The following is a 27,735-nucleotide window of genomic DNA, read 5'->3' on the forward strand; positions in this document are numbered from 1 at the left end:
GTTGGAGCATCAAAGACCCTTCGAGCACACTTAGTGCAATTCGGAATCCCGTTTTTTTGCTTGTATAGGAAATTATGGATCTCCAGAAAAATGTGCTTTTGTGTTAAACCATCTTAACCCATTGGTTGCCAATGACTGTGATCGAAAATAAATAAGTTGAACACTCAATAACTTTGGCATATTACCATTCACAACTAAACTAAAACTCAGGAAACATATCAACTATTGTCCTATTGTTAAAAAGGCTTTAATGTTATTAGGGCCCGAGCACTAAGCGTCCTTTTGCAAAGGATTATTATTTTTATTTTATTTTATTTTTTTCAGGGCAAATGAAAATGGCCAATTTGGAGGCCTGAACATGCACGAAAAGTCACCAAAATTTGCACATACGTGCGGCTTCGCGTAAAATTCGATAATCTTGCGTCGTTACGAAAAAATGTCATAAAATGGCTCAGTGGCGCCCCCTTGACCCTTAAAATTTTCAACAAGGCCTCTCCTCTCAGGTTTTCAATGTAGAGCCATGAAATTTGGTGAGTCGATACATTGTGTAAAACTCCTCCAAAAAGTCTCTGCACCCATATTCCAAATCCAACAGGAAGTCAGAAATTTTGGATTAAATATGAAATTTTATCGATTTTCATTTGAGACCTTGTCGCCGAGGGTAATAGTTGAATTGTCTTCAAAATTGGTCAGACTGTTCAGGACACATATGAGATCTTAAGTTTTCAAAATGGTGAGATTTCATCCAAGGGTCTGACCTGGGGGTGGTCCCAAAGTCGGCCATTTTTTTGGCAAAACACCAAATTCTGAAAATAACTAAAACTCTGTGATACAACGTTCAATCTTTTTCATATCTGGCATGCATGTGAGGTATCCCAGCCTGAACACGAGTGCATTGAAATATTACCCATTAGGCCTGGCGCCCCCTAGTGAGAGCAGGAAATGGCCTTCTTTACGTAACAGGCTCTTCCTCCAAGGGAAAAAAATCTATTGACCTCAAACCTGTTTCAGGGGAGCCTCAAGACATGTGTTCAGGTGCCGGATGAAAAATACTGAGGTTTCGTTGAAGCGGAGAGGTCCAAACCGGAAGTGAAAATGACCGTCAACAATTTGTCTCGCCAAAAACTTTGAACAGTCATAACTCGGCAGATATACAACATATCTGCGCCAAACTTCCCGTGTTTGTTGAGAGTCATACCCTGAAGGGTCTTGTAGGAGTCATTTGCATCAACTCTACAGTGTCAACTAGTGGCGACAGAGTTTTAAAAAAGGCCTCTCCTATTGGGTTTTTTCGACGTAGAGTGATGAAATTTGAGGAGTAGATACCTTATGTCTAACTGCTCCAAAATGCCTCTTGCACCCATATTCCAAATCCAACAGGAAATCGGGTATTTTGGATCGAATGTGAAATTTTTATCGGTTTACAGTCTGAGTTTACATTTGGAGGCTTGAACATGCACAAAAACTCACCAAAATTTGCACATACATGTGGCTTTGCGTAACGTTCGATAATCTTGCAACGTTGCGAAAAAATGTAACAAAATGGCTCAGTGGCGCCTCCTTGAATATTTCAAAAAGGCCTCTCCTATTAGGTTTTTTCAACGTAGAGTGATGAAATTTGGAGAGTCCATACCTTGTGCAATACTGCTCCAAAAAGTCTCTTGCATGCACATTCCAAATCCTACAGGAAATCGGGTATTTTGGATTGAATGTGAAATTTTTATCGATTTACAGTGTGCACATTTGAGACCTTGGCACCTAGGTAATTAGTTTGATCATCCTCAAAATTGGCGAGACTGTTCATGAGGCATATGAAATCTTAAGGTATCAAAATGGTGTGTTTTCATTCACGGGCCTGACCTGGGCGGGGTGCCAAAGTCGGCCATTTTTTCAGCAAAACAGCGAATTCGGAAAATGACTAATAACTCCCTCATTAAACGTTCAATCTATTTTAAATCTGGCATGTGTGTGAGGTATCCCAGCCTAAACAGGACTGTATTGAAAATTTACCAATTGTGCCTGGCGCCTCCTAGTGGGAACAGGAAATGCCCTTTGTACCTGGACACAATCTTCCTCTAAAGGGAAAAAAATCAATCTACCTCAAACCTGGATAAGGGGAGCCTTAAGACATGTGTTCAGATGCCTGATGAAAATTATTGAGGTTTGGTTGAAGCAGAAGGGTCCAACAGGAAAGTGATTATGACTGTCACCATTTTCTCTTTCCAAACATTTTGAACAGTCATAACTTGGGAGATGTAGAGGAGGGCTGTCTGCTACCACCCCAACCTCCATGCCGTCCGAGTTTGCGTGGCGTCCGAGTTGCGGCAAACTGTGAGGGCCCGTTCAGTCCTACTTGCAGGCCTAGTTAGGGCCCGAGCACTTCGCGTGCGAAATCCCTATTGTAATGCAAATGTTTATTAGGGCCCGAGCACTTCGCGTGCAAAGGCCCTATTGTTCTTTCAAAGATTATTATTTTTACTAGGGCCCGAGCACTTCGCGTGCAAAGGCCCTATTGTTCTTTCAAAGATTATTATTATTATTATTTCATTTTATTTTTTTTCATGGCAAATGAAAATGGCCAATTTGAAGGTCTGAACATGCTCAAAAACTCACCAAAATTTGCACATAGATGCGGCTTCGCGTGAATTTCGAAAATTTAGCAACGTTACAAAAACAAAAATCAAAAAATGGCTCAGTGTTTCATCAAGTGGGTGTAGATTGTAGGCTGTTGGCTACAGTCATGAAATATTGGAGCCACCTAGCCTAGCATCGCATTTGCAACTGTGTCACAACACTCATCCCTCCTTCCCGCTCTACCTCTTCTTTCTCCGTGTCTGACTTTTCTCGTGTCATTCAACCAACGTAGTAACGCATAGTAACGCACATTGTCTCGTTGCCGAAACGGTGACAAAATCCGAACTGAGAAACAAAAACGTAATGCACGAAAAATGTACCTGATTTTGAACATACGGCGTACACATTTAAAAATCAGTGCTCACTTGTACAAATTATGCCAAAACCTTACAATTTGACAGGTATTATACACTCGTAGATAGTATAATAATATATCTACCAAAACACTTTTTTTCCTCTTCAACACCAGGAAGTGCTGCAGCACCCTCAGCACCCCACATCCCACGCCACAGATATAAAGTATACAATGTGTAAATACATGTATATAAATACATTTTTTTTCTTTTTTTCAGGAGTTTAGGGGGGCAAATCCTTCGTGGTTTTTCATTTTTCGTGGGGGCTTGGGTCTCCATTAACGGCAAAAAAAACAACAAAAAAAAACAGGGAATACTGTATTGAGTCTTTAAGAGCGTACGACAGGAGAAAAAAAGTCTTAAATAGCATTACTCTGTGATTTAGAATCATATTTTGAGATGATTCGACTATATACAACAATTTAGCAAAGCGCAGATGACGAGAAATTGGTTTTTTAATCTGCCGTTTAGCCACGCCTACCATTATACGGCTCTAGCGTCCCCAACAGGTGGATGACGTCAGCGGAAGAATGGGCTCATCGGTTTTACTATTCAGCCCATTGAGGGGGAATTATTTTAAAACGAGAAAAATGCGACGAAAAATGTCGTTGTTTCAGGCCCTACTCCAATATTTTTACAGGATGTTCTTTTTTTCCTAGTATTTTTCCCCAATAGCTAAATAAATGGCATGGTCATGACAAATAACAGCCTTGCGCTGAATGGAATATGAAATAATAAAAATGCATTTATTCAGGACGACATGGCAAAATTACTCCATAATGGTCAAAACTGTCGACTTCACCTTTACTGTCGCACCTCCTGAATGATATTTTATGCCACCTAAATTGGGCTTATGTCATTTCTCTTCCCCGGTTTCGGAGAATGTAAACAAACCAAGAGGAGTGACAGCTAGCCGACATGCTAACCCGAACTGAGTGATGTTTCAAAGTCTTTGAAGCGGAAAATCACATAAGAAGCCCGGATCATTTCACATGACGACTGGGTAGTCGATTGTCTTTGCCGATCGGCAACCCCCCCGGCGGAGAGCAATTTACAGCTCGTGCCCCTGCTACTACGGACAGGAGAGCTCGCTGGGGAAGCAGCTGGACATTGACTGCTGAACAAACCGGCCGACGTCAGAGGAACGTGTAGCTGCCAAATGGTCAACACGAATATGGCAAAATAATGCTTTACTACACGGCGAAGTCATAAACAGTGGAGGAGGGCGGATGCGGTTGTTGTGCAGCTAACGTGCAGCTAATGTGTATGAGGAGAGCTTTTTACATGCCTATCCATGATCAAACGTAAGTAGTCCTTTATCTAAAGAAGGTTTGTAGTGTTTACTTTGTAATCGCTGTATTCGCGGCTATTTTTAACACAAAGTTGCAATTTCTGATCGAGTGGAAAATTTGACAGAACACGGGGCACACCAAGAAGGCAAAAGCCGAGTATAGTGCTCGCCCGGCGGGGGGATGTGCAACAAGCCGGCGGTCGTCGGCGGAGTGGACAAGGAGCATGTCAGCCACAAAATGCAGGCCACCTCCGTAGTAAAATGATCCCAGTATTTGACATAATACAAAACACGATGTTTACTCTCTTCCTCGTAAGTCCCATGGTCCCATAGTAGTAGGCCTTGTTTTGGCCAATATCCACCGGTGAATGGGAGTCTTTTGAAACCCCAAAAAGGCGCACACGCCTCTCCCTCGTTCAGCAAGAATTTTCTGTTGCCGTTGTGCCTGGCGTGATGCAAAAAATAAACGTATTAATCCGCAAAATCAGCTGAATCCTTAGTCTTTCTCATACAACAGTACGGCTGTATAGTGAAGCGGACTCCTTTCTCCGTACACATCACAGCGCCCTCCTCCTCAATGCAAGACCGAAGCCGGACGTCTGTCATTTTCGTAGTGTGGGATTTAAAAAATTGAATAATTATATTGATCGCTTCTTCACACATCCAAGTGATTCACTTAATTCAGCAGCATAAAATACCGCGTGTATTATGAAATAAACATGCTTTTTCGTGTCACAGGCACTTTAAATTGGCCATTCTCCCAGTGGTCTTTGGTCAGACTGAAGTTTTTTCACCATGTGTTAGGTTCAACTCATTGGCTGCGACTGAAGACAATAGACGTCCAATCTATTTCGACTGGGATGCGAGAGCAATAAAGCAATCAGCGCTTGTAATAAGTGCTTGATGTCAGACCACACACGTACTGCTAACAGCAAGATTGCGCAATGCTGATGTGACTCAGTTTGATAGAATGCAGTTCAAATGTTGTTCCTGTTTTTGCCTGTAGAGGGTAGCGTTGATCAAGATTAGAATAGTTGGTTTTAGTAGCTGCTCGCACTTCTCTGTGTAATGGAAATAGTTGTATGATAGGCTAATTGATCAATGCAAAAAAATCTTTATTGACTTATTCTAACTTTCATATGTATTAGTTCAGGTGATACAACGTTTGATTCTAACCTTTGTTTTCAAAAACTACTAAAGAAAAGTTTTTTTTTTTTTTTTTTAATTCCAGGATAAATGTCTGTATTTTATGAGCACATTTAAATTGCAATATTTAAAACATAACTTAAATTATATTAACATACACAATAAATAAAAAGTTGTTTATAATGTCTTAACTATCCATGAGTGCAAAAAATAAACATTTGTTTTAAGACCGCAGAACATTGTCTGTCTAAATAAAGAAATTAAGCTGAAAAAATAAAAAATAGCTGAAAAAACTTTTTTAGTCAGGGAATAACAAAAATAAATAAAACTGGATCCTTCCACCAGGTAAAACACAACTGCTTTTGTCCATAAGCACAGCCAAACTCAACAAAAAATGAAAGCTCCTTTGGCTTCTTTAAGGAGATGGATTTTTGCAGTGCATATGTATAATGTAGGTTCAGGTGACTCACCGTTTGATTCAAACTATTGTTTTCAAAAACTGCTAAAGAAACATTTTGAAAACTTCTAGAATAAATGTCTGGATTTTATTAGCAAATTTAAAGTGCAGTATTAGAACACAATTTATTGTATTAACATATAAAAAAATACAAAATTGTTAATCATCTCTTAACTATCCAGGAATGCAAAAAAATAAATACTGTATTTGTCCTAATACCACTCAAAATGGTCTGTCCAAATAAATTAAATATAACAAAAACACTTCTTAGTCAAGGAATAACAAAAATAAATAAAATGGAGCTTACCTTCAGGAAATACACCACTGCTTTTGTCCACAAGCACAGCCAAAACAAAAATGAAAGCTCCTTTGGGTTGCTTTAAGACCACATAAGCAAAATAAAAATGAAATCTGGGAAGAAGGATGTAAACCTTGGTTCACTACATTTCTTACAGCTGAGCAGAGTTCACTCTATTTCTCAATTTAATTAACGTTAACATAGTAGAATAAACATACAGGAGGACATTTCTCCAGAAGCAGCTTCCTACTCAGGTTAGCAAGTTCACACAGTTCAATGTAATGGTAATGCTAAATTGTGATGCAGATCGGACTTTCAGTAGCAAAATTAGTGGTGCATTTCCAACCTTCACAACAATTACTTACAGCGGCTGCTGGCCGAAAAAACACTTCTCATATCCCTTCTCTTCGAAAAGGGCGGAGGAGGCGGCATGTTGACATGTAACATAATTCTGTACTATGAGAGTGTGTGGGGTGGGGGGAGGGATGAAGTCATCAGTCAATCAAACGTGCGTTTTAGGAAAAAAACATGGACCGGCTCATTCAGCAAGTGAAAAAGGGGTAAATGTATGTCTGAAAATATTGAAATAATTCACTTAATAATGGCAGAGTCAATTCTATCGTCACAACATATGGGAAGACAATGTAAAAGACCTACATAACTGAACACATTATATAATGCGAATAAGGTTGCTTAAAAGTTGGTGGGGACAATTTGAGCATCCTGAAAAGTTGGTAGTGTTTTGTCCCTACCGTCCCTATGAAAACCTACGCCCTTGTTTCCAGTATATCGACACTTGACGAGTCAAATCAAACGATGTACAGTAGTCGTGCTGGTGTCCACATTGTTGCGGACAGCAAGGTGGCTAATGGCTAGAAATCTGAGCAGTTGTTGAACACGACACAAGCAATACCTCGCTCATCTGCACACGATTGCAACCTTCTACCTACTCTTTCCTTCCTACTTCAACTCTGCCTGACAACCTTAAAAAAAAAAAAAAAAAAAAAAAAAAAAACGATATTGGATAATTTCTCGTGGCACACCTGACGATCTCTAACAGCACACTAGTGTGTCGCGGCACACTAATTGCATAACAGTTACAGTGATATATCCCCATTTCTGTCCAGACAAAGTAGAGCAGTAGAGCGTAGAAAGAAGAGATGGAAGCTGAAAGTTGATTAGCATGAGCAAAGTTGAACTGACTATCAACAAGGGATGTCACAATTTTGAGTTTGAGTACAGATGGCTGAAAAAAACGTCACTTTTTTACAGAAATTCTTGTTTAAATATGTTTAGTGCGGCACAGTGGCAGAGTGGTTAGCACAGCCACTTCACAGTTCTGAGATCAAGAATTCAATCCTGGGCTCTGGCTTTCCTGTGTGGAATTTTCATGGTCTCCCTGTGCCAGCGTGGATTTTGTACTCCAGTTTCCTCTTACATCCCAAAAACATGCATGGTAAGCTGATCGAATACTTTACATTGTTCCTCGGTATGAGTGTGTATGCGAATGGTTGTTCGTCTCCTTGTGCCGGCTGGCAACCAATTCAAGGTCTACCCTTCCTACTGCCAATAGTTATCTGGGATTGGCTCCAGCACCCTCGTGAGGATAAGCAGCTCGGAAAAAAATACTAGTCCTTCTCAAAAAAAAATTAGCATATCGAGATAAAGTTCAATTCAATTCAATTCAATTCAATTTTATTTGTATAGCCCTCAATCACAACAGAAGTCTCAAAGGGCTTTACAGAGGCAATATGATACACAATTAGAAATGAAGCAAACAAAGATGAATAGATGCAGTTCAAGTCCTGGGTATCCCCTATCCTTAAGACCCTCCATGCCGGCAAGGAAAAACTCCAAAAACTCCAGAGTCAATTGGGAGAAAAATGAGAAACCTTGGGGAGTACCACAGTCAGGAGAGATCCACTCCCAGGACGGATAGACAGGAACCCCAGAACGGCTAATGGGAATTAGCAAGCGAAATTATAGTCCGTAAAAATACAGTGGAGTGAAGGTGCAAGAAGAAGTCCCTCTAGTCAGATGAGACAGGGGTAGCAGCGAGGACGTCTATCCAGCCAGGGGTCCGGACAGTCAGGAGGCTGCAGCTGAAAAATAGCCCCTCCCCAGAGGGGAGGGGGGAAAGGGGACACCGGGTGACTAGTGATGAAGAGACTAGACAACTAGATATTAACATTGGAAAATAGAAATAAAGTAAGACAAGTGGTAGGTAGAGTAAGAAAAGGAGATAGAACTCAGCGGCTGTACTGCCCCCAGCATTATAGCTTCTAGTGCAGCTTAGACTAAACTGTGAGTCTACTCCGACTTCGACTTCAACTAGCCTAACCATAAGCTTTGTCGAATAGGAACGTTTTTAATCTAATCTTAAATGTAAAGACTGTCTCGGCTTCTTTAATACTAGCTGGAAGCTGATTCCATAAAACAGGGGCTTGGTGGCTAAAGGCTCTAGCTCCGACAGTACTTTTATGAACCCTGGGAACTACCAGTAGACCTGCATTCTGAGATCGGAGTGTTCTGTTGGGGCGGTATGGAACCAGAGCATCGGTGAGATAAGGTGGCCCCAACCCATTAATGGTCTTAAATGTAAGAAGAAGTATTTTAAATTTAATTCTAAACTCGACTGGAAGCCAGTGAAGTGCCTGGAGCACAGGGGTGATGTGCTCTCTTCTATTGGTTCCTGTTAAAAGTCTTGCTGCTGCGTTTTGGACTAGCTGAAGACCTTTTAGAGAGCTTTTAGGACAAGCTGCAAGTAGGGAGTTACAGTAATCCAATCTCGATGTAACGAACGCGTGAATTAATTTTTCTGCATCGCTTTTAGATAAAATATTTCTAATTTTGGCGATGTTGCGCAGGTGAAAGAAAGCCGTTCTACAGGTTTGTTTAATGTGTGCTTTAAACGATAAGTCAGGGTCAAATAAAACTCCTAGGTTTTTAACTGTGGTGCTGGAGGCTACACTTACATTGTCCAGAGTGACTATCTGGGCAGCTAAAGAGTCTCTAACACTTTTCGGGCCTATTATAAGGACTTCTGTCTTTTCAGGGTTAAGCAGAAGATAGTTAGTGCTCATCCAGGTATTTATATCTCGGACGCAGGCGCTTAGTTTTTCTACTTGCCTGACCTGCTCAGGTTTAATTGATAAATACAGTTGTGTGTCGTCAGCGTAACAATGAAAGTTAATGCTATGTTTTCTGATGATATTACCTAGAGGAAGCATATACAGCGTAAACAAGATGGGCCCGAGGACAGATCCTTGCGGCACACCATAACTAACTCAGGAGTACGATGATGATTGTTGGTTTACATTGACAAACTGGTACCTATTAGACAAATATGATTTAAACCAGCAGAGGGCTGCTCCTCTAATGCCTATGTCACATTCTAATCTCTGCAATAAGATATTATGGTCGATTGTGTCAAAGGCTGCGCTCAGGTCCAACAGAACCAGGATCGAGACTAATCCAACGTCAGCGGCAAGTAACAAGTCATTAGTTGCTTTAACTAATGCGGTTTCAGTGCTATGATGAGCTCGAAAGCCAGACTGGAACTGTTCAAATAAACTATTGTCCTGTAGGTGCTGACAGAGCTGTTTAATTACCACTCTTTTAAGGACTTTGGAGAGAAATGGTAAGTTAGAAATAGGTCTATAATTGGCCAAAATTTCAGGATCAAGAGTAGGTTTTTTCAAGAGCGGTTTAATAACTGCATATTTGAAGGACTGCGGCACGTAGCCAGTAACTAATGAGGTATTTATTATATTTAAGATAGTGTCAATAGTTAGAGGCAGGGTCTCTTTAAAAAGTTTGGTTGGGATTGGGTCGAGGAGGCACGTTGATGATTAGGAGGACATTATAATTGAAATTACATCAATTTGGTCTACAGTGGTGAAGTTATTTAATATTTTAGAGGGGTTTATAGGAGATTCCGAATTCTTTGTCTGCACTTTATCAGATCTAATAACTGGAAGTGATTCATTTATTTTATTTCTAATAGTTGCGATTTTATTGTTAAAAATTTTTAGGAAGTCATCACAGCTAAGGGTGGTTGGGATATAAGGTTCTATTGAGGTGTGACTGTTTGTCAGCCTTGCTACAGTGCTGAACAGAAACCTAGGATTATTTTTGTTTTCCTCTATTAAGGATGAGTAATATCTGGTTTTAGCCGTACGCAAGGCCTGCTTATATGTCACTAAGCTGTGTTTCCAGGCAGAGAGGGTGTGCTCTGTGTTGGAACGGCGCCAAAGTCTTTCTAATTTACGTGTCGATTGTTTAAGAGAGCGTGTTTCAGCATTATACCAGGGAGAGGCTCGTCTCGGCTTGACAAACTTTAATTTGGAGGGAGCGACGACATCGAGGGTAGTACGAAGCGTAAACATAACACGATGAACAAACTCGTCATTAACAGCAAGGCCGGACATTATTCCTTCATAATTAGATGACATGGAGGCAAATATAGGCTGAATTATCTGTTTATACTCTGAAACAGAGCGATCACCTAATGTCCTTTTCATCTGAGTTCTAGTCACTAGTGGCGGATTATCTTGAAGCACAAACTGAAAGGTAATTAGAAAATGATCAGACAGTACGGGGTTGTGGGGATGGACACTAAGATCACTAATCTCCGTACCGTAGGTTAAAATCAAGTCCAGGGTGTGCTTGTGACTATGAGTTGGTTTATTTACATTTTGAATGAAGCCAGTCCCATCTAGTAGGTCATTAAAGGCCTTACCAAGGGAGTCACCTTCATCGTCAACATGTATATTAAAATCCCCTACAATAATAATTCTATCCCAGCTTAGCAAAATACTAGATAAAAAGTCAGAGAAATCTAACAAAAACTGTGAGTAGGGACCAGGGGGACGGTAAACCACTATGAAAAGAACTGGTTTTTGGTTCTTCCAGTTAGCGTCTATAATTGATAGTGCTAGGCTTTCAAAGGAGTTATAAATGTAATTAGATTTACTTTTTGGGCTCATACCTAAACAAGAGTGTGATATTACTGCCACCCCCCCTCCACGGCCCGTGCTTCTAGCTGTGTGAAAATTCACGTGACTTGGGGGTGTGCATTCATTAAGTCTAACAAAGTCATCCTGCTGAAGCCAAGTTTCAGTCAGGGCCAAAATATGAATATTATAATCCCCAATTAAGTCATTAACTAACAGAGATTTGGGCGAGATTGACCTGATGTTTAATAATCCGCATTTTATATATTTATTAAGAGCTATTTTATTTTCACTGCTATCAGGGGCTATATGTATTAAATTCTTTGGTCTCGTTCCTATAGTACTCTGTTTTCCCCCGTTCACTATACGAGGCACGGACACAGTCTCTATCTTCTGTCCTGAATTTTGGATTTGTGACAGCTCGGAAAGAGGCGAATGGTCACTACTAACAGAGTTGTGTTTTACACTACAACACTGCGCCCGGGCCCCCACTCTGAAGTGTCACTTTGGGAGACTTAGTTTGGCGGCCAAATTTCGAGTTAAGAGAGCAGCACAGTCCCAAGTCGGATGAATGCCGTCTCGGCGCATGAGCCCGGACTTGCCCCAAAACGCGTGCCAGTTATCAACAAAGACTATATCGTTTTCTGGGCACCATCTAGACAACCAGCGGTTAAATGATGAGAATCTAGAGTACATCTCATCATTGACCAAATTAGGCAGAGGACCAGAGAAAACTACGGTGTCCGCCATCGACTTAGCAAGTTTACACACCGAGGCTACGTTTAATTTAAGCACCTCAGACTGTCTCCGCCGGGCGTCGTTACCGCCTGCGTGAATCACGATACGGCGGAACCTCTTCCTACTCTGCTTTAAGAGCCTGAGGTTTCCTTCGATGTCACCGACTCTGGCCCCTGGGTAACACCTGACAGACACCGCCGGGTGCTTCACGTCTCTAACTATGGAGCTTCCAATTACGAGAGTGTCTGGTTCAGCTGGTGTGTCGCTGAGGGGGGCAAACCTATTGCTGACGTGAAGCTGCTGGTGCACTAAGGTTGTGCGTTTACCACTGCGCTTCCCCCGTACAGTCACAAATCCGTCCTTAATTTCCCCCGGCTGCACGGGGCTCGCTGGGGGGCTGACTGCGCTAGCAATCCTACTACTGCAAGCACGACCTGCGGGCCCTGCCACTACCTGGCTATAGCTAGGACTAGCTTTCGTCTCTAGAGTGCAGAGCCGTGCTTCTAGCTCAGAAACCCTGGTCTCCAACCCTGAGACTAAGCTACACTTCCTACAGCTACTATTGTCCTCGACGAAGGAGCCAGGGTGCTCGCTATACATACAGCACACTGAGCAGAAAAGACGGGAGGAAGAAGGCAGAGGGCTAGCCATAGCTCGGATAAGCTAGGCTAGCAAGATAGAGCTAAAGAGGAGAGTAGAGTAGTTTTAACCCACGACCTGTTAAATCGTGGGATAAAACAAATTAAGGAGCGCTAGGAGAGCCGAACCAGCCTAGGATCGATTCTCCGATGTGTCCGTGGGATAAAACAAATTGAGGAGCACTAGGAGATTAGCGACTAGTAGCAGCGCTAACAAACAAACGATACACTCACCGGATGTGACGTCACGTTCATTATTTTCTGTAATGTACTGATAAACATTAGACTTTCATATATGCTAGATTCATTATACACAACTGAAGTAGTTCAAGCCTTTTATTGTTTTATTATTGATGATTTTGGCAAAAAAGTCAAGGAAAACCAAAAATCCCTATCTCAAAAAATAAGGATATTTCATCAGACCAATACATAAAAGTGTTTTTTGATACAAAAAAAGTCAACCTTAAATTAATTATATCAGCTATGCGCTCAATACTTGGTCGGGAATCGTTTTGCAGAAATGACTGCGTCAGTGCGGCGTGGCATGGAGGCAATCAGCCTGTGGCACTGCTGAGGTGTTATGGCGGCCCAGGATGCTTCGATAGCGGCCTTAAGCTCATCCACAGTGTTGGGTCTGGTGTCTCTCAACTTCCTCTTCACAATATCCCACAGATTCTCTATGGGGTTCAGGTCAGGAAAGTTGGCAGGCTAAATGAGCACAGTAATGCCATGGTCAGTAAACCATTTACCAGTGGTTTTGGCACTGTGAGCAGGTGCCAGGTTGTGCTGAAAAATGACATCTTCATCTTCATAAAGCTTTTCAGCAGGTGGAAGCATGAAGTGCTCCAAAATCTCTTGACGGCTAGCTGCATTGACCCTGCCCTAGATAAAACACAGTAGACCAACGCCAGCAGCTGACATGGCACCCCAGACCATCACTGACTGTGGGTACTTGACACTGTACTTCCGGCATTTTGGCATTTCCTTCTCCCCAGTCTTCCTCCAAACTCTGGCACCTTGATTTCCGAATGACATGCAAAATTTGCTTTCATCTGAAAAAAGTACTTTGGACCACTGAGCAACAGTCCAGTGCTGCTTCTCTGTAGCCCAGGTCAGGCGCTTCTGCCGCTGTTTCACACACGCCTGTGCACGGTGGCTCTGGATATTTCTACTCCAGACTCAGTCCACTGTTTCTGCAGGTCCCCCAGGGTCTGGAATCGGCCCTTCTCCACAATCTTTCTCAGGGTGTGGTCACCTCATCTGGTTGTGCAGCATTTCCTGCCACACTTTTTCCTTCCCACAGACTTCCCACTGAGGTGCCTTGATATAGCACTCTGGGAACACGCTATTCACTCAGAAATTTCCTTCTGTGTCTTAGCCTCTCACTTGAGGGTGGCAATGATGGCCTTCTGGACAGCAGTCAGGTCGGAAGTCTTGCCCATGATTGCGGTTTTGAGTAATGAACCAGGCTAGGAGTTTTAAAAAGCCTCAGGAATCTTTTGCAGGGGTTTTGAGTTAATTTGTTTATTCAGATGATTCGGTTAGTAGCTTCTTTAGAGTACCTTTTTTTTTTTTTTGCCAGAATCATCAATATTAAAACAATAAAAGGCTTGAACTACTTCAGTTGTGTGTAATGAATCTAAAATATATGAAAGTCTAATGTTTATCAGTACATTACAGAAAATAATGAACTTTATCACAATGTGTTGATTTTTTGAGAAGGACTAGTAGTTTAAAGTGCTATTTTAGCCTCAGTATTGTATTAGGTCTCGTGAGACCCCTGGTCCTACAACTGCAATAAGTTGATTGCAGTCATGTGCTTTTTGTTTCCCTGGACCCCTCATTGGTTAAACTGCCTGTGCTGGATCAGTTGTAACAAAGACCAAGACCCACTTCGGCCCTTGAGGACCAGTTTGCCCACACTGGTCTAGCGCCATCCATGGCAGCCAAGTAGAAATTTAAAAAAATACAACCATTTGTCGATACCCAGGCAATTGTTTTCCAAAGTTATTTTGTTTTTGCACTTCTGGCATTGAGTTATTGCTTGTGCTTTCCTGTTTTTCATTTTTGAATTCCCAGAAAGGAAACTCCCACATCCTCCCCGAGTCTTTAAAACATCCCAGCTGCTTGACTTTTCCTGTTGCAGCTCCACCATGATGTCGCCGGTGGTCACGGGGATTTTTGCACTAGCGCTCTTCGCGCCGGGTGAGTCGGCCAAAGCCCTGTCGCCGCGCCTTTCCACGGCCCAAAGGTGACAGCTCGACCTTCCGCAGGGGAGGGCATCATCGGGGGCAGGGAGGCGGCAGCCCACTCTCGTCCCTACATGGCGTCCATTCAGGTGGCCGAGGGAGACGCCATGAAGCACGAGTGCGGAGGCTTTGTTGTCGCCGACCGCTGGGTCATGACGGCCGTGCACTGTATGCCCACCGGGTAAGAAAGCAGTTCCTTACCAACACGAAGCAGCAAATATTGAACTCATTTGGTGGCCATTGACAGTGCTAGACATCCGATCCGTTTTGACTGGGAGGGGCAAATTAACGCATTGGTAATGGTGTAACATTGAAAATGGGATATTTTAATTGTATTGCGATACAGAGTAATTGACAAAGCAAAAGAAGGCGATATTGAATGCCACAAATTGGGAATGGACTAACATTGTCTATAGGTTACTTTAATGTGATAATGACACGGAGTCGAGTAATTGAAGAAAAACATATATGACCATAGACCTCATAATGGGATTCACGGGTCAGATTGGCCATTTACTGCGCCTCGCCTTCAAGTAGGGGGCCGCCTACATCAAAAGGAGCTATTCACAAACACATGCACGCAGCGATCTAACGCCGGATTTCTGTTGATAGAGTATGAAAGCTGTACCGCATACCAACACGAAGGATTGTCTCAGGAGTGATTTGTTCGAGGATTGAAGGTAATTATTATATTTTTCGTACCATGCGTGCATTTTGAAACGTTGTGGAAAAAATCAATAGGAGAAATTAGCCGCTACTGCATAGGCATCATAGTTTGCAATATTTACATAAAATACTGTAAATGTTAACTGCACGGTTTTTTTTTCCTTTTAACCAAGAATCAAGTGTTTTACGTCCATATCTATAAAGAATTCGAGGATTTAAGCATTTATTGGCAAGAATTTTCGCCAGAAAAGCTCTGTTTACATAAGGCGGCCGTTAGCTACATTTACTTAAAGACTAGCATTGTACTTCGACATATTTACGTAAAATAAATGATAACTGCAGTTTTTTTTTTTTTTGGCTTTTAAGCAAAAATCAAGAATGTTTTAGGCCCATATCTATAAAAAATTTGGGGATTTAAGCATTTATTCGCAAGAATTTTAACCGAAAAAGCTCTGTTTACATGAGGTGGCTACTAGCTACATTTACTAACAGACTAGCATTGTACTTCAACATATTTACGTAAAATAAATGCTAACGGCAAGTTTTTTTTGTTTTGTTTTGCTTTTGACCAAGAATCGAGACTGTTTTACCTCCATATCTCTAAAGAATTTGCAGATTTAAGCATTTATTCACAGTAATTTTCAATGAAAAAAGCTCTTTATCTGTGATTCCGCTCGGTCGGCTTTGACGGCCTCGCCAATAATGCAGGCCCCCTATCGGCCCCGCGCCCTGTGTCCTGTCAATACATTATGAAGTCTATGGTATGACACATTTATTTATTATCAAGTCCCAGGGTTATGACGTATCCGAATTATGTGATTCCAACTTTACGACACCGGAGTGTCGTCCGCCATTTTGTCTCCAGTCGTATTTATTTATTTTTTTGGGTCGCGTAAGCTGTACATTATTGTACCTCACAGTATCTGTATATGACTGTTCTGCCCTTTGGCAAAATGTGTATTTGATTATAATGTTAACTTTTTTTTTTGTAATGCATGCTTTTATTTTGCCGCAGGAAGCGTAGAGCAGGTAATACTTCAACACGTGAGTAAGAACGCATGAAGAACGTGTTTGCAAACATTTGTTCCCGCAAAAAGGTGGTGCAGCCAAATGAGAGAAAGTGGAAACATTACCGCTTGGCGAGGATAGTACAATGACGTAAAATACATGTTTTGGATAGTTATTATGAGATGTAGGGGGTATTTAAAGGGAACCACGGATAAAAATACATGCGGTTCTTGTAATATAAATGTTAGTACGAGTAATAATAATTATATATTAAGACCCCTCTTAATGTTTTCATTTTAATAAATTTAGTAAAATTTTAAATGAAAAAAATAAACTAGTAGCTCGCCATTGTTGTTGACGTCGCAGGGCGGTGACGTCACAGGGCCACGCTGCCGTACTTCACAGTCACTTTGACTATGTAAGGTAGTGATTTAAATACACCACAAGGTGTCAATGGCGAGTTTTAAATTAATAAGCGCTCAAGACATTGAGTGTGTTTTGCCCCTCGACTGACACCGTAGCTCCGTTTTTTTTTTTGTTTAGACTGGATCTATTGTGATTCACGTCCATTTGAGTGTTGTCTTCACAATGCTCCTGAAAATGGCTCCCAGCATCATAGTCTGCGTATTTTGACTAAATATTGCCATCCAGTGTATTTGTTGAGCTACAGGAGTTGCTCAAATGTTTATAGTTTGACCAAAGTCTGAGTAAGTTTTATGTGTATTTTGCGCATCTATTTGGATTGTGAATGCCAGTTCTCTTTGCATTGTTTTGTTAACTGTGTGAGAACAGGGTCTCAGTAGTACAGATTGAAGCACTTTTGTTCTTGGTGACATTTTTTGAGAGATATGAGTATTAGTTTTGTAGTATTTTCATTTCACTATATGATACTTATGTGTGTTGTGAAAGACTTGCCGAAGCTTATGCCAATAAACGGCGCGGTACGAGCTATGAATCTGAATGCCTGTGTCCACTCTCCTTCCTCTCCCACTGTGGATTAAAGAGACTACAATGTCAGTCAAGGGAAATAATGCACGCATTGGCTTGATCCCAATTAATGTAAAACTTGCCATTGACACCTTGTGGCGTATTTAAATCACTACATTCCATAATTAAAGAGTGACACGGTTTTTGTTGTTGTTTTTTTTTAGAGTGACAGGTGGAATTTTGGCACCATGGCCCTGTGACGTCACCGCCCTGCGACGTCAACAACAATGGTGACCTACTAGTGAAAATAATTTTATAAATTGTATAAAAACGAAAATATCAAGAGGGGTTTTAATATCAAGTAATAATAACTTGTACTAACACTTATCTTTTAAGAATAAGTCTTTCTATCAGTGGATTCCTTTAAGGGTACTTAAAGGGTTAATTCCAACTTTCCCGGAAATCTGTGTTATGTCTCCAGCATAGGAACGGAACTCGTTCGTAACCCAGGGACTGCCTGTATTGGGAAACGGTGAAATCAGCCACATTGAAACTGGATATTTTTATAATATCTAGGGGTGTCCTGAACCGATCACATGATCAGAAATCGGGCCGATCGTGCCATTTTTCAGAGGATCGGAATTGGGTGAAAAGGATGGGGTCTTATTTTAAAAATAATAATTATAATAATATATAATAATAATTCTGCCTCATGCTCATACAGCACCACTCCTGGCCAAACTGTACAGTGCAGCTTGGGTTTAGCATTTAAAGGTAACGATGATTGACAGGTTTTTAGTTTTGATCTTGACAGAGAGGCTTAGAAGTTTTACGATCAAAGGCACACGTGTCAGTCATCGTTAACCTTGCTTGTTAAAGTATGCTGTGGCAACTCATTGTGTAAGTGAGAGGCTGTTCTCAGCAGCATGAGCGTCAAAGCCTGAGTGGATTTGAGTGGACTGAGTCAATTAAGCATTTAATAAAGACAAGCATTTTTCTAAGTTATTCTTGTTTAAAAATATTTCACATTATAACAGTGGGACAATAACATGTTTGGAACTTTTAATACTTTTCAGTATCAGATCGGGACTCTGTATAGGCAGATTCTCAAAATCAGGTTACTCGGACTCGGGTGCAAAAATATGCGATCCATAATAATATCACGATGTGGAGTTGAGTAGTAGACAAAACAGAAGAAAAAAATATATGACGTTCTTTAGCGATATGGACTAAGTCACAAATTGGTTTTGGACTACTCACATTTAAATTGGATATTTTCACAGTATCCCAATATGGAGTCGAGTAATAGACATAAAAAAAATGAAAAACTTGGAACTTGGTTGTTCTTGGTCGTTGGGTGATATCAATCAAATTGCAAAACAGTGGCGTGACAATTAAAATGGGATATTTTGATGATTTTGTGAAACAGAGGAATAGACAAAAGAAGAATAACATGACGTTTTTCCGCGATTTTGTTTGTGTCACGAATTGATCATTAACAGACATTGAAATTGGTTATCTTTTTAATGGTATCAAAATACAGAACTGAGTAATAGACAAAACATGTATTTGTTCTTCGGAGATATCAACAAATTGGCAATGGACCGATATTGAAAACAGGATATCTTGATGTCATAATGTTGTGTACGAGAAAATAAACTGTGGATGGCCACTGAAAATTCGATATTTTGAAGGTATCATGATACGGAGTAGTTACATGAATGACATTCTGTCATGATTTCTAGTCGAGTAACCATTTTTGGGATGAAATTGGTGTAAAAGGGCCAACGGCAGGAAGGTGGTTCTCGGCGTTCACTCTCTGAGTCAAGCCGAGGACACTAAGCAGACCTTTGACATCCTGGAGCTCCACAATCACCCTCACTTCAACGCCGACAACTACGACAACGACATTGCTCTGATTAAGGTAGGTCCATGCTGACGGCACGCCTCAGTCAGTGCTTTTTGGACATTCTCTTTTGACGGACGTAGCTGGACCGCCCGTTCAACGCCTCTGAGGCCGTCCAGGCAGCAGTTTTCCAGCGAGCTGGTGGCGCGAACCCTAGTGCGGATGCGGAAGTGGAGACGGCTGGCTGGGGTTCCGTGGACAACCTGGGCTCCAGACCCGACGAGCTAAAGGAAGCGTTCATTCGCGTGTTGAGCTCCGCCCGGTGCCGGCGAAGCGACTACTTTGGCAGGAAGTTCACCGACAACATGATCTGCGCTCACAAGCTGTGCCCTGACCCTTGCGACGGGCCGCACAAGATAGAGGACTCCTGTGATGTAAGCAGACCCGCTGAAATGGCTACCTTGTGCACACTGTTAGCCAATTGGCCTTCCTTCTTAGGACAGAAACCAGTCCATCGTCGTAAATTTCTATCCAGTGTTGTTTTCGTCAACAACTCTAAAATACTTCGGCGGCGACCAATTTTTTCATGACAATGACGTGATGATGACGAGCTAAAAACGTGGTTTGGAAGACGGGAACATAACGAGATGAATGCCAGTTTTCATCTGACAAGAGGACAACGAGACGAAAATGCGACAACGTTTCAGTCATATGTTCACACTACAGTGGTGTGAAAAAGTATCTGAACCTTTTGGATTTTCTCCCATTTCACATAAAATCACCAATAAATGTGATCTGATCTTTGTCAAAATCACACAGATGTAAAAACAGTGTCTGCTTTAACTAAAACCGCCCAAACATTTATAGGTTTTCATATTTTAATAAGGATAGCATGCAAACAATGACAGAAGGCGGAAAAATAAGTAAGTGAACTCTCTGCCTACGGAGACTTAAAGAGCAATCGAAACCAATTCTTACCAAACAATTTAAGTCAGGTGTGTGCACAATCACTGATGAGTGGTTTAAAGCTGCCCTGCCCACTATAAAACACACATCTGGTAAGAAATGTCTTGATGAGAAGCATTGTCTGATGTGCATCATGGCTCGACCAAAAGAGCTGTCTGAAGACCTGCGATCAAGGATTGTTGATTTGTATAAAGCCGGGAAAGGATGCAAAACCATTTCTAAAAGTCTGGATGTTCATCAATCGACAATCAGAGAAGTTGTCTACAAATGGAGAGAGTTTGGCACTGTTGCTTCTCTCCCAAGGAGTGCCCGGCCACCAAAGATGACGCCAAGAGTTCAACGCAGAATACTCAGAGAGGTAAAAAAGAACCCTAGAGTGTCAGCTAAAAACGTACAGAAATCACTGGCACAGTCCAATATCTCTTTGCACAAATCAACGATATGTAAAAAAAAATTGCCAAGAAAGGTGTTTATGGGAGGACTCCATGGAGGAAGCCACTGCTGTCTTAAAAAAAAAAACCTTTTTAATGTTTAATGTTTGCAAAAGTTTTAGCAAAATATTGTTTGGACTGATGAAACCAAAGTTGAATTGTTTGGGACTAACGCACAACGTCATGTGTGGAGGAAAAATGGAACAGCTCATCAACATCAACACCTCATCCCCACCGTGAAGCATGGTGGAGGGAGCATCATGATTTGGAGCTGTTTTGCTACCTCAGGGTCTGGACAACTTGCAATCATTAATGGAAGAATGAATTCAAAAGTTTATCAGGATGTTTTGCAGGAAAATCTGAGGCCGTCTGTCAGACAGTTGAAGCTAAAAAGAAGATGGATGCTGCAACAAGACAATGATCCAAAACAGAAGTAAATCAACTTCAGAATGGTTTCAGAAGAACATAATCAACATTTGGAGTGGCTAAGTCAAAGTCCAGAGTTGAACCCAAATGAGGTGCTGTGGCCTGACCTAAAGAAAGCGACTCATGCCAGACATCCCGGGGACCAGGCTGAACTACAGCCGTTTTGTAGAGGAGAATGGGCCAAGCTTAGTCCTGATTGATGTGCCAGACTGATCTTTAGCTACAGTAAGTGTCTGTTTGAAGTTAATGCTGCCAAAGGAGGGGTGGGGCACAAAATATTAAATGTTATGGTTCACTTACTTATTTTTCACCCTTCTGTCATTGTTTGCATACTATCCTCATTATAATATGAAGACCTATAATTTTTTTAGGTGGTAGTTAAAGCAGACACTGTTTTTTCATCTATGTGATTTTCACAAAGATCAGATCACATTTGATGGTGATTTTATGCTGGAATGTGAGAAATTCCAAAAGGTTTAGATACTTTTTCATACCACTGGAAATACCCCGATAAATAGGAATGACTCAAAAACCATTCACGTTTGTGTGAGTGATACATTCAAAATAACATTGTTTTTCTTACAAAATCCCTGCCTTATTTTGCCACGTCTTTTGTAATTTTAGGGCGACTCTGGTGGTCCCCTACTCTACAACGGCGTGGTGGTTGGCATCACATCCAACGGCGGGAAAAAGTGCGGGCAGATCAAGAAACCGGGAATCTACACCGTCATCTCGCATTATACCCAGTGGATCGACGCCATCATGGGCCTTCAACCAGAAGCTTAAAGGAATTGTAATCGCTTTTAATCAAACAGCAGGCAGAATCTTGTTAAGAATTTGAAAAACATAATTTCGCTTTTTTTTTTTTTTTGTGCTGTGTGATAGTAGGAAAAAATGTCAATGAGGGCAGTATTTGCAGAAAGTAGGGAAAACGGCTATGAGCAGCCATTTTGAAATACCAGAAATGTTTTAGCCAGTTATACATATTAGAAATGAAATACACCAAACATTTATTGAACTTTAAGTATACCCGTACACAAACAAGTAAAACTAAATGCATACGGTGTGTAAAGAACAGTAGAAAGCGACCTAATACAATAAAGTCAAAACAGTAACCTTAGTCACAAGTGCAAGTGCTGAATTTAAACTATTTCAAGCTTCATTTTTAAGTTCAGAGAATGACTCCACGGGTTTAATGTTTTAATTTTTTTTTTTAGACACTGCTCCCCATACCGTACGGACAGTGTTGCAACAAATATTACACTTGGCTTTTCATAGCATTGGCTGGGTAGAACGCTCCCATGCAGATTGGTTTTTTTTTTGTGTGTGTGTATCTATTGCCTGTCAAAAATAAAACAGTTCTTGAGAAACTGCAAGATACAAAAAAAAAAAAAACATACGATCTGGTTCTTCCTTCGATTGGATGGTGAGGTGTATAAAACAGATGAACGTATCGGATGGCTTTTTCAGTGGAGACTTTTTATTAAAGGGATCCTCGACCTTAAATACATGTAGGCTCTAATAAACCACAATTGTTCTGTTGTACTAAAATATGTTGTTAGAAACACATAAAATGTTAAATCAGTGGCAATATTTTATAATACCAATTGTTGGCGCCATGTTTTGCGGGCTCGGAGTGATGATACAAATGGGATGTTTCCAATTGTGTAGCGTGTACAACAATTGCGTATTGCTGCCTAAACTCGCTAAGTAAAATGCCACGATGTGCTGCTTTTGGATGCAATTTCCAGTCAAATGGAAACAAGGGGAGTGACGAGACGTGAGTCTCCACAGATTTCCTGTTGATAAGAAGAGGACAAAGGTTTGGAAAATGCCTGCAGACTGGCAAAACTTCCAAAGCACCCAAGGCTTTTTTCTCGCCATTTTTCTCCTACCGCGTTCGAGGCTTTTAGTCGACGACAACTTATGAAAGAGCTCACCGGAGCGGATGGATATAAGCGCAGACTAAAACCAAATACTGTTCCAACTATTTTCCCTCACAAGAGGCCTTAATGTGCCTCGGATATCGAGTGAAATGCGCGCAATAAAGCACCAAAGACAAGACACTGGCCGCTCTCTTAAGCAGCCAAGCCGCTCCTGTCGCTACAGCGGTAGGCGAACCTTCAGGCGTACTGCTAGTCACAGAGGAAGCTAATAATTCACTTCTACTGTCAGTTCATCAGGCAGTAAGCATATCTGTTCAGTATTCACCTAATATGAGTGATGCTGCTAGCCTGCTACTCAAACTGATCCAAAGTGGCCAGCTGATGCGCGCTGAGCCCTTAATATGTACCACCCTTACGTAGCCAAACGTGAGTTGGATGTACAAGACATGGAGGACACTCAATCCAGATGACAAATTTAATGAGGACAGCCACGACACGTCTCCGATCCTGACTGTCACACGTGTGCATTCATAGTTTTATTACCTTCAGTGAGAGTTTATAATGTCAATAGTCATGAAAATAAAAATGCACGAATGACAAGGTGTGTTCAAACTTTTGGCCTGTACTGTATGTAAAGCACACGACAGCTCTGGATGCTAACAATCTACATAATTATAGTGGGATAAGTTTGATCAGGCAACAGCTTACCTTGAAGATTTGCTAACAAAAACCGGAGTTCACAACTGCATACACTCTCTCGCTCCGTTGTCATTGAGACGCACTTGCCCTGAGTACATCACCAGTTTTGCCCAACTCTTGTCTTATCAGGTATTTCCTGCTCTGCAGTTTGCCTTTGCTGCTCGTCTTGTGAACGACCGACAGTGCTGTCCTGCTCTTCACTTTTCCATCTGGTTCAAATTGGAAGGGCAGTACCGACGACATGTTGGGGTAGCTAACGAGTGACACGATGGAAGTTCGGCAACGGGCCCGGTGACGTCACCGCACTGCAACGTCAACAAGAAGGGCGACCTATCACTTAAAATAATTTTACAAATTTTATTAATGACAAAAACAGTAGGAGGAGTTTTAATATCCAATTATTATAACTCATACTAATATTCATCTTTTGAGAATTACTTGTCTTAAAGATTGAGGATCCTTTAACAAAACAGAACCGGCGTGGGACAGTGACACTCAACATGGCGTGCCCGCGCAACTTCAACACCTGCCTCTCTCTCTCTTTTGCTCTGCCCAATTACTTCTGCGCTATTTTTGTAATGCCGGTCAAATTGAAAAAGGATAACGGCCCCTTGGGGCCACAATACAACACAATACAAAAGCATAAACGTCTCTTAGAACTACTCTTTCTCCTCCTACTAGTTGGAGCAAAGTCAACGCAGGCATGTTTGACTGTGGGGACCATGTTCTTTTCTTTGAAGGCCTCGTTTTTTTCCTGTAATGTTGATGCATTTTCCCAAAAGGCTCTACTTTTGTCTCATCTGACCAGTGGTGTCTTCCTGGGTATCCTACCATAGAGTCCATTTTTATTCAGACGCCGACGGATAATATGGGTTGACACTGTTATACCCTCGGACTGCAGGACAGCTTGAACTTGTTTGGGTATTAGTCTAGGTTCTTTATCCACCATCCGCACAATCTTTCGTTGAAATCTCTTGTCAATTTTTCTTTTCTGTCCACATCTAGGGAGGTTAGCCACAGTGCCATGGGCTTTACACTTATTGATGACACTGCGCACGGTAGACACAGGAACATTCAGGACTTTGGAGATGGACTTGTAGCCTTGAGATTGCCCATGCTTCCTCACAATTTTACTTCTCAAGTCAAGTCAGACAGTTCTTTGGTCTTCTTTCTTTTCTCCATGCTCAATGTCGTACACACAAGGACACAGGACAGTGGCTGAGTCAACTTTAATCCATTTTTACTGGCTGCAAGTGTGATTTAGTTACTGCCACCACCTGTTATGTTCCACAGGTAAGTAACAGGTGCTGTTAATAACACAAATTGGAAAAGCATCACAGGATTTTTCAAAGGGTGCTAATACTTTTGTCCGGCCCATTTTTGAAGTTTTGTGTAAAATGATAATGATTTAATTTTTTTCCAATTCTCTTTTGTGTTTTTTTCATTGCAAGCAAAATCAATGAAGATATTGCTCCCAAAGCATTTGTAATTGCAATAATTTTCTGGAGGAAATTGAGCATTATCTGACAGAATTGCAGGGGTGTCAATACTTTTGGCCAGCAGTGTATTTATTTATGTACCAAGGGCGTATTTTTGCATAAAGACGGAAGGGACATAACACTACCAACTTTTCAGGGTACTCAAATTGTCCCCACCAACTTTTAAGCAACCTTATTTGCATTATAAAATGAGTTGATTGATATACATAGGTAATTTACATTGTCTTCCCATATGTTGTAAGGATAGAAATGAACCAACCATTTTTGAGTGAATTATTTTCATCATGTTCAGACTTACATTTACCCCTTTTTACTTGCTGAATGTGCCGTTCCATTCCCCCCCCCCAAACGCACGTGTGATTGCTAATGACTTCCATTTATTTAAAATGTATTTATTTATTTTCTAGATTATTTATTTAAGAAATATTTTTATTTGCAGCCTATTAAGACATTTTTTCAGATAACTGTATATGAATCATAATCGAGGCAAAAAGTTTTCAATTTTTTGCAGTCATGTTTTACCTTAAGGAAGGCTCCTTTATTATTTACTTTTGTTATGCCCTAACTACAATTTTTTTCCCGTTATATTCAATTTGTTTATTTAGACGGAAAATGTTGAGTGCTCTTGAGACAAATGTTTGTTTATTTATTTATTTATTTATTTATTTATTTATTGCATTCCTGGATGGTTAAGAGATTATTAACAAGTTTGTATTTATTTTGTATTTTTATATCATTTAAGTTATATTCAAATATTACTATTTAAATTTGCTATTAAAATCCAGACATTTATTCTGGAAGTTTTCAAAATGTTTCTTTAGTCGTTTTTGAAAACAAAGGTTTGACTCGAACGGTGTATCACCAGAACCAATCCACGTTAAAGTTAGTATAAGTCAATACAGATTTATTTTTGCATTGATCATTTAGCCTTTCAATTAATTAGGTTCATATTCATGAGAATGTTTGGTCTGATTAATGTCCTGTCCCCAGAAAAAAGTTTTCATGTAGGTTGTGCTGTTATAGCGTCCCTACCAGTGTTAAAACCAAACCTACGCCCTTGTTACGTACATGGTACAGGTATTTACAATACGATCCATGGTCGAACATCATGAGAAAATACAGGCAACACCGTCCAGTAGCAAAGACAAGTGGCTGCAAGCGGAACTACACCACACATTCAAGTGAAACTACACAAATGGACTACAGTTCCCACCAGTCATACCAGGAAGCAAACATTTTCCTAATATGATCGAACACTTACAACGTGACAATACTAAGACCAGATCTTGGCATGGACATTGCTTTATCTTTATTACTTTTGCCCACGTTGTTCCAAATCTACAACTGTAGGCGGTGGTGGTCCTGACAGCAGCGAACTCGAACGGTAAACATAGCGTCACGAAACTAAAGCAAAGCAAACATTTAAAGAGAGTGATCACGCAAGGAAGGTATCTAAAAACAAATTATATGGATCTAAGAAACGCGAACTAAGGATGGAGAAACGAAGGCTTTCCGGAACAATGAACCACTTTTGAGACAATTCCCCTAAATTGATTCACGGCTCCTAGGCATTTGACAAACTGTAATAGAGCTCCATCTGCTGGATAAATATGTGCACGTTTCTTTTCTACATTCATGTTATCAAAATCATTCCATGCTGTCATTTAATGTGCCTCAGCATTACATACGTTCATTTGTTGAAAATGGTGTGACTCAGGGCTCAATTCATTGGGCCTTTACTTTAATTTGATTGTCTTCATCAAAATTATGTTGAGGCAGTTTTCAATTTTATGTCGATGATAGTATATTTACTGTTCTGCGCCACTCTAAGTCCGGCACTCTGCCAGGTACAGCTTGCCTTTAACAATGTACAGTGTACCATTTTTTAGTTAAATTATTTATTAAATTATATATCAAATTATTATCTATTTTTGTTTAAATTATTATCATTTTACACAAAATTTCAAAATGGCCTGGACAAAAGTATTGGCACCCTTTGAAAAATTATGTCATGCTTCTCTAATTTGTGTAATTAACAGCACCTGTTACTTACTTGTGGCACATAACAGGCAGTGGCAATAACTAAATCACACTTGCAGCCAGTTAAAATGGATTAAAGTTGACTCAACCTCTGTCCTGTGTCCTTTTGTGTACTACATTGAGCATAGAGAAAAGAAAGAAGACCAAAGAACTGTGCGAGGACTTGAGAAGCAAAATTGTGAGGAAGCATCTGAATCTCAAGGCTACAAGTCCATCTCCAAAGACCTGAATGTTCCTGAGTCTACCGTGCGCAGTGTCATCAATAAGTGTAAAGCCCATGGCACTGTGGCTAACCTCCCTAGATGTTGATGGAAAAGAAAATTGATGAGTGATTTCAAAAAAAGATTGTGCGGATGGTGGATAAAGAACCTAGACTAACATCCAAACAAGTTAAAGCTGTCCTGCAGTCCGAATGTACAACAGTGCCAACCCGTACTATTCATCGGCATCTGAATGAAAAGGGACTCAGTGGTAGGATAGCCAGAAAGACCCCACTTCTGACCCAGAGACATAAAAAATCCAGACTGAGAGCCTGAGGCACCTGAGAAAGCCCAAAACTTTTTGCAAGAATGTTCTCTGGTC

The 27,735-nt window shown here is 40.9% G+C and overlaps 1 protein-coding gene across 1 annotated transcript; it reads left to right on the plus strand.

The window, feature by feature from the left end:
- The first annotated feature begins 14,615 nt into the window (after positions 1 to 14,615).
- On the plus strand, positions 14,616 to 22,418 carry cfd (complement factor D (adipsin)). Its single transcript, XM_057858597.1, has 5 exons — positions 14,616 to 14,715; positions 14,784 to 14,940; positions 19,143 to 19,284; positions 19,350 to 19,640; positions 21,654 to 22,418. Exons 1-5 carry the CDS (start codon positions 14,664 to 14,666, stop codon positions 21,813 to 21,815), a joined length of 804 nt encoding a protein of 267 aa, XP_057714580.1. The 5' UTR covers positions 14,616 to 14,663; the 3' UTR covers positions 21,816 to 22,418.
- The last annotated feature ends 5,317 nt before the right edge of the window (positions 22,419 to 27,735 follow it).

The sequence above is a fragment of the Corythoichthys intestinalis genome, chromosome 15, assembly GCF_030265065.1.
Source record: "Corythoichthys intestinalis isolate RoL2023-P3 chromosome 15, ASM3026506v1, whole genome shotgun sequence".
NCBI classification, from domain to species: Eukaryota; Metazoa; Chordata; class Actinopteri; order Syngnathiformes; family Syngnathidae; genus Corythoichthys; species Corythoichthys intestinalis.

What these genes read in the sequence shown, in the direction of transcription:
- cfd (XM_057858597.1), top strand. Translation starts at nt 14,664, where the DNA reads ATGATGTCGCCGGTGGTCACGGGGATTTTTGCACTAGCGCTCTTCGCG. An exon ending in GTGCACTGTATGCCCACCGG is followed by an intron (nt 14,941 to 19,142) that starts GTAAGAAAGCAG and finishes TTGGTGTAAAAG; the next exon opens with GGCCAACGGCAGGAAGGTGG. An exon ending in AGATAGAGGACTCCTGTGAT is followed by an intron (nt 19,641 to 21,653) that starts GTAAGCAGACCC and finishes TTGTAATTTTAG; the next exon opens with GGCGACTCTGGTGGTCCCCT.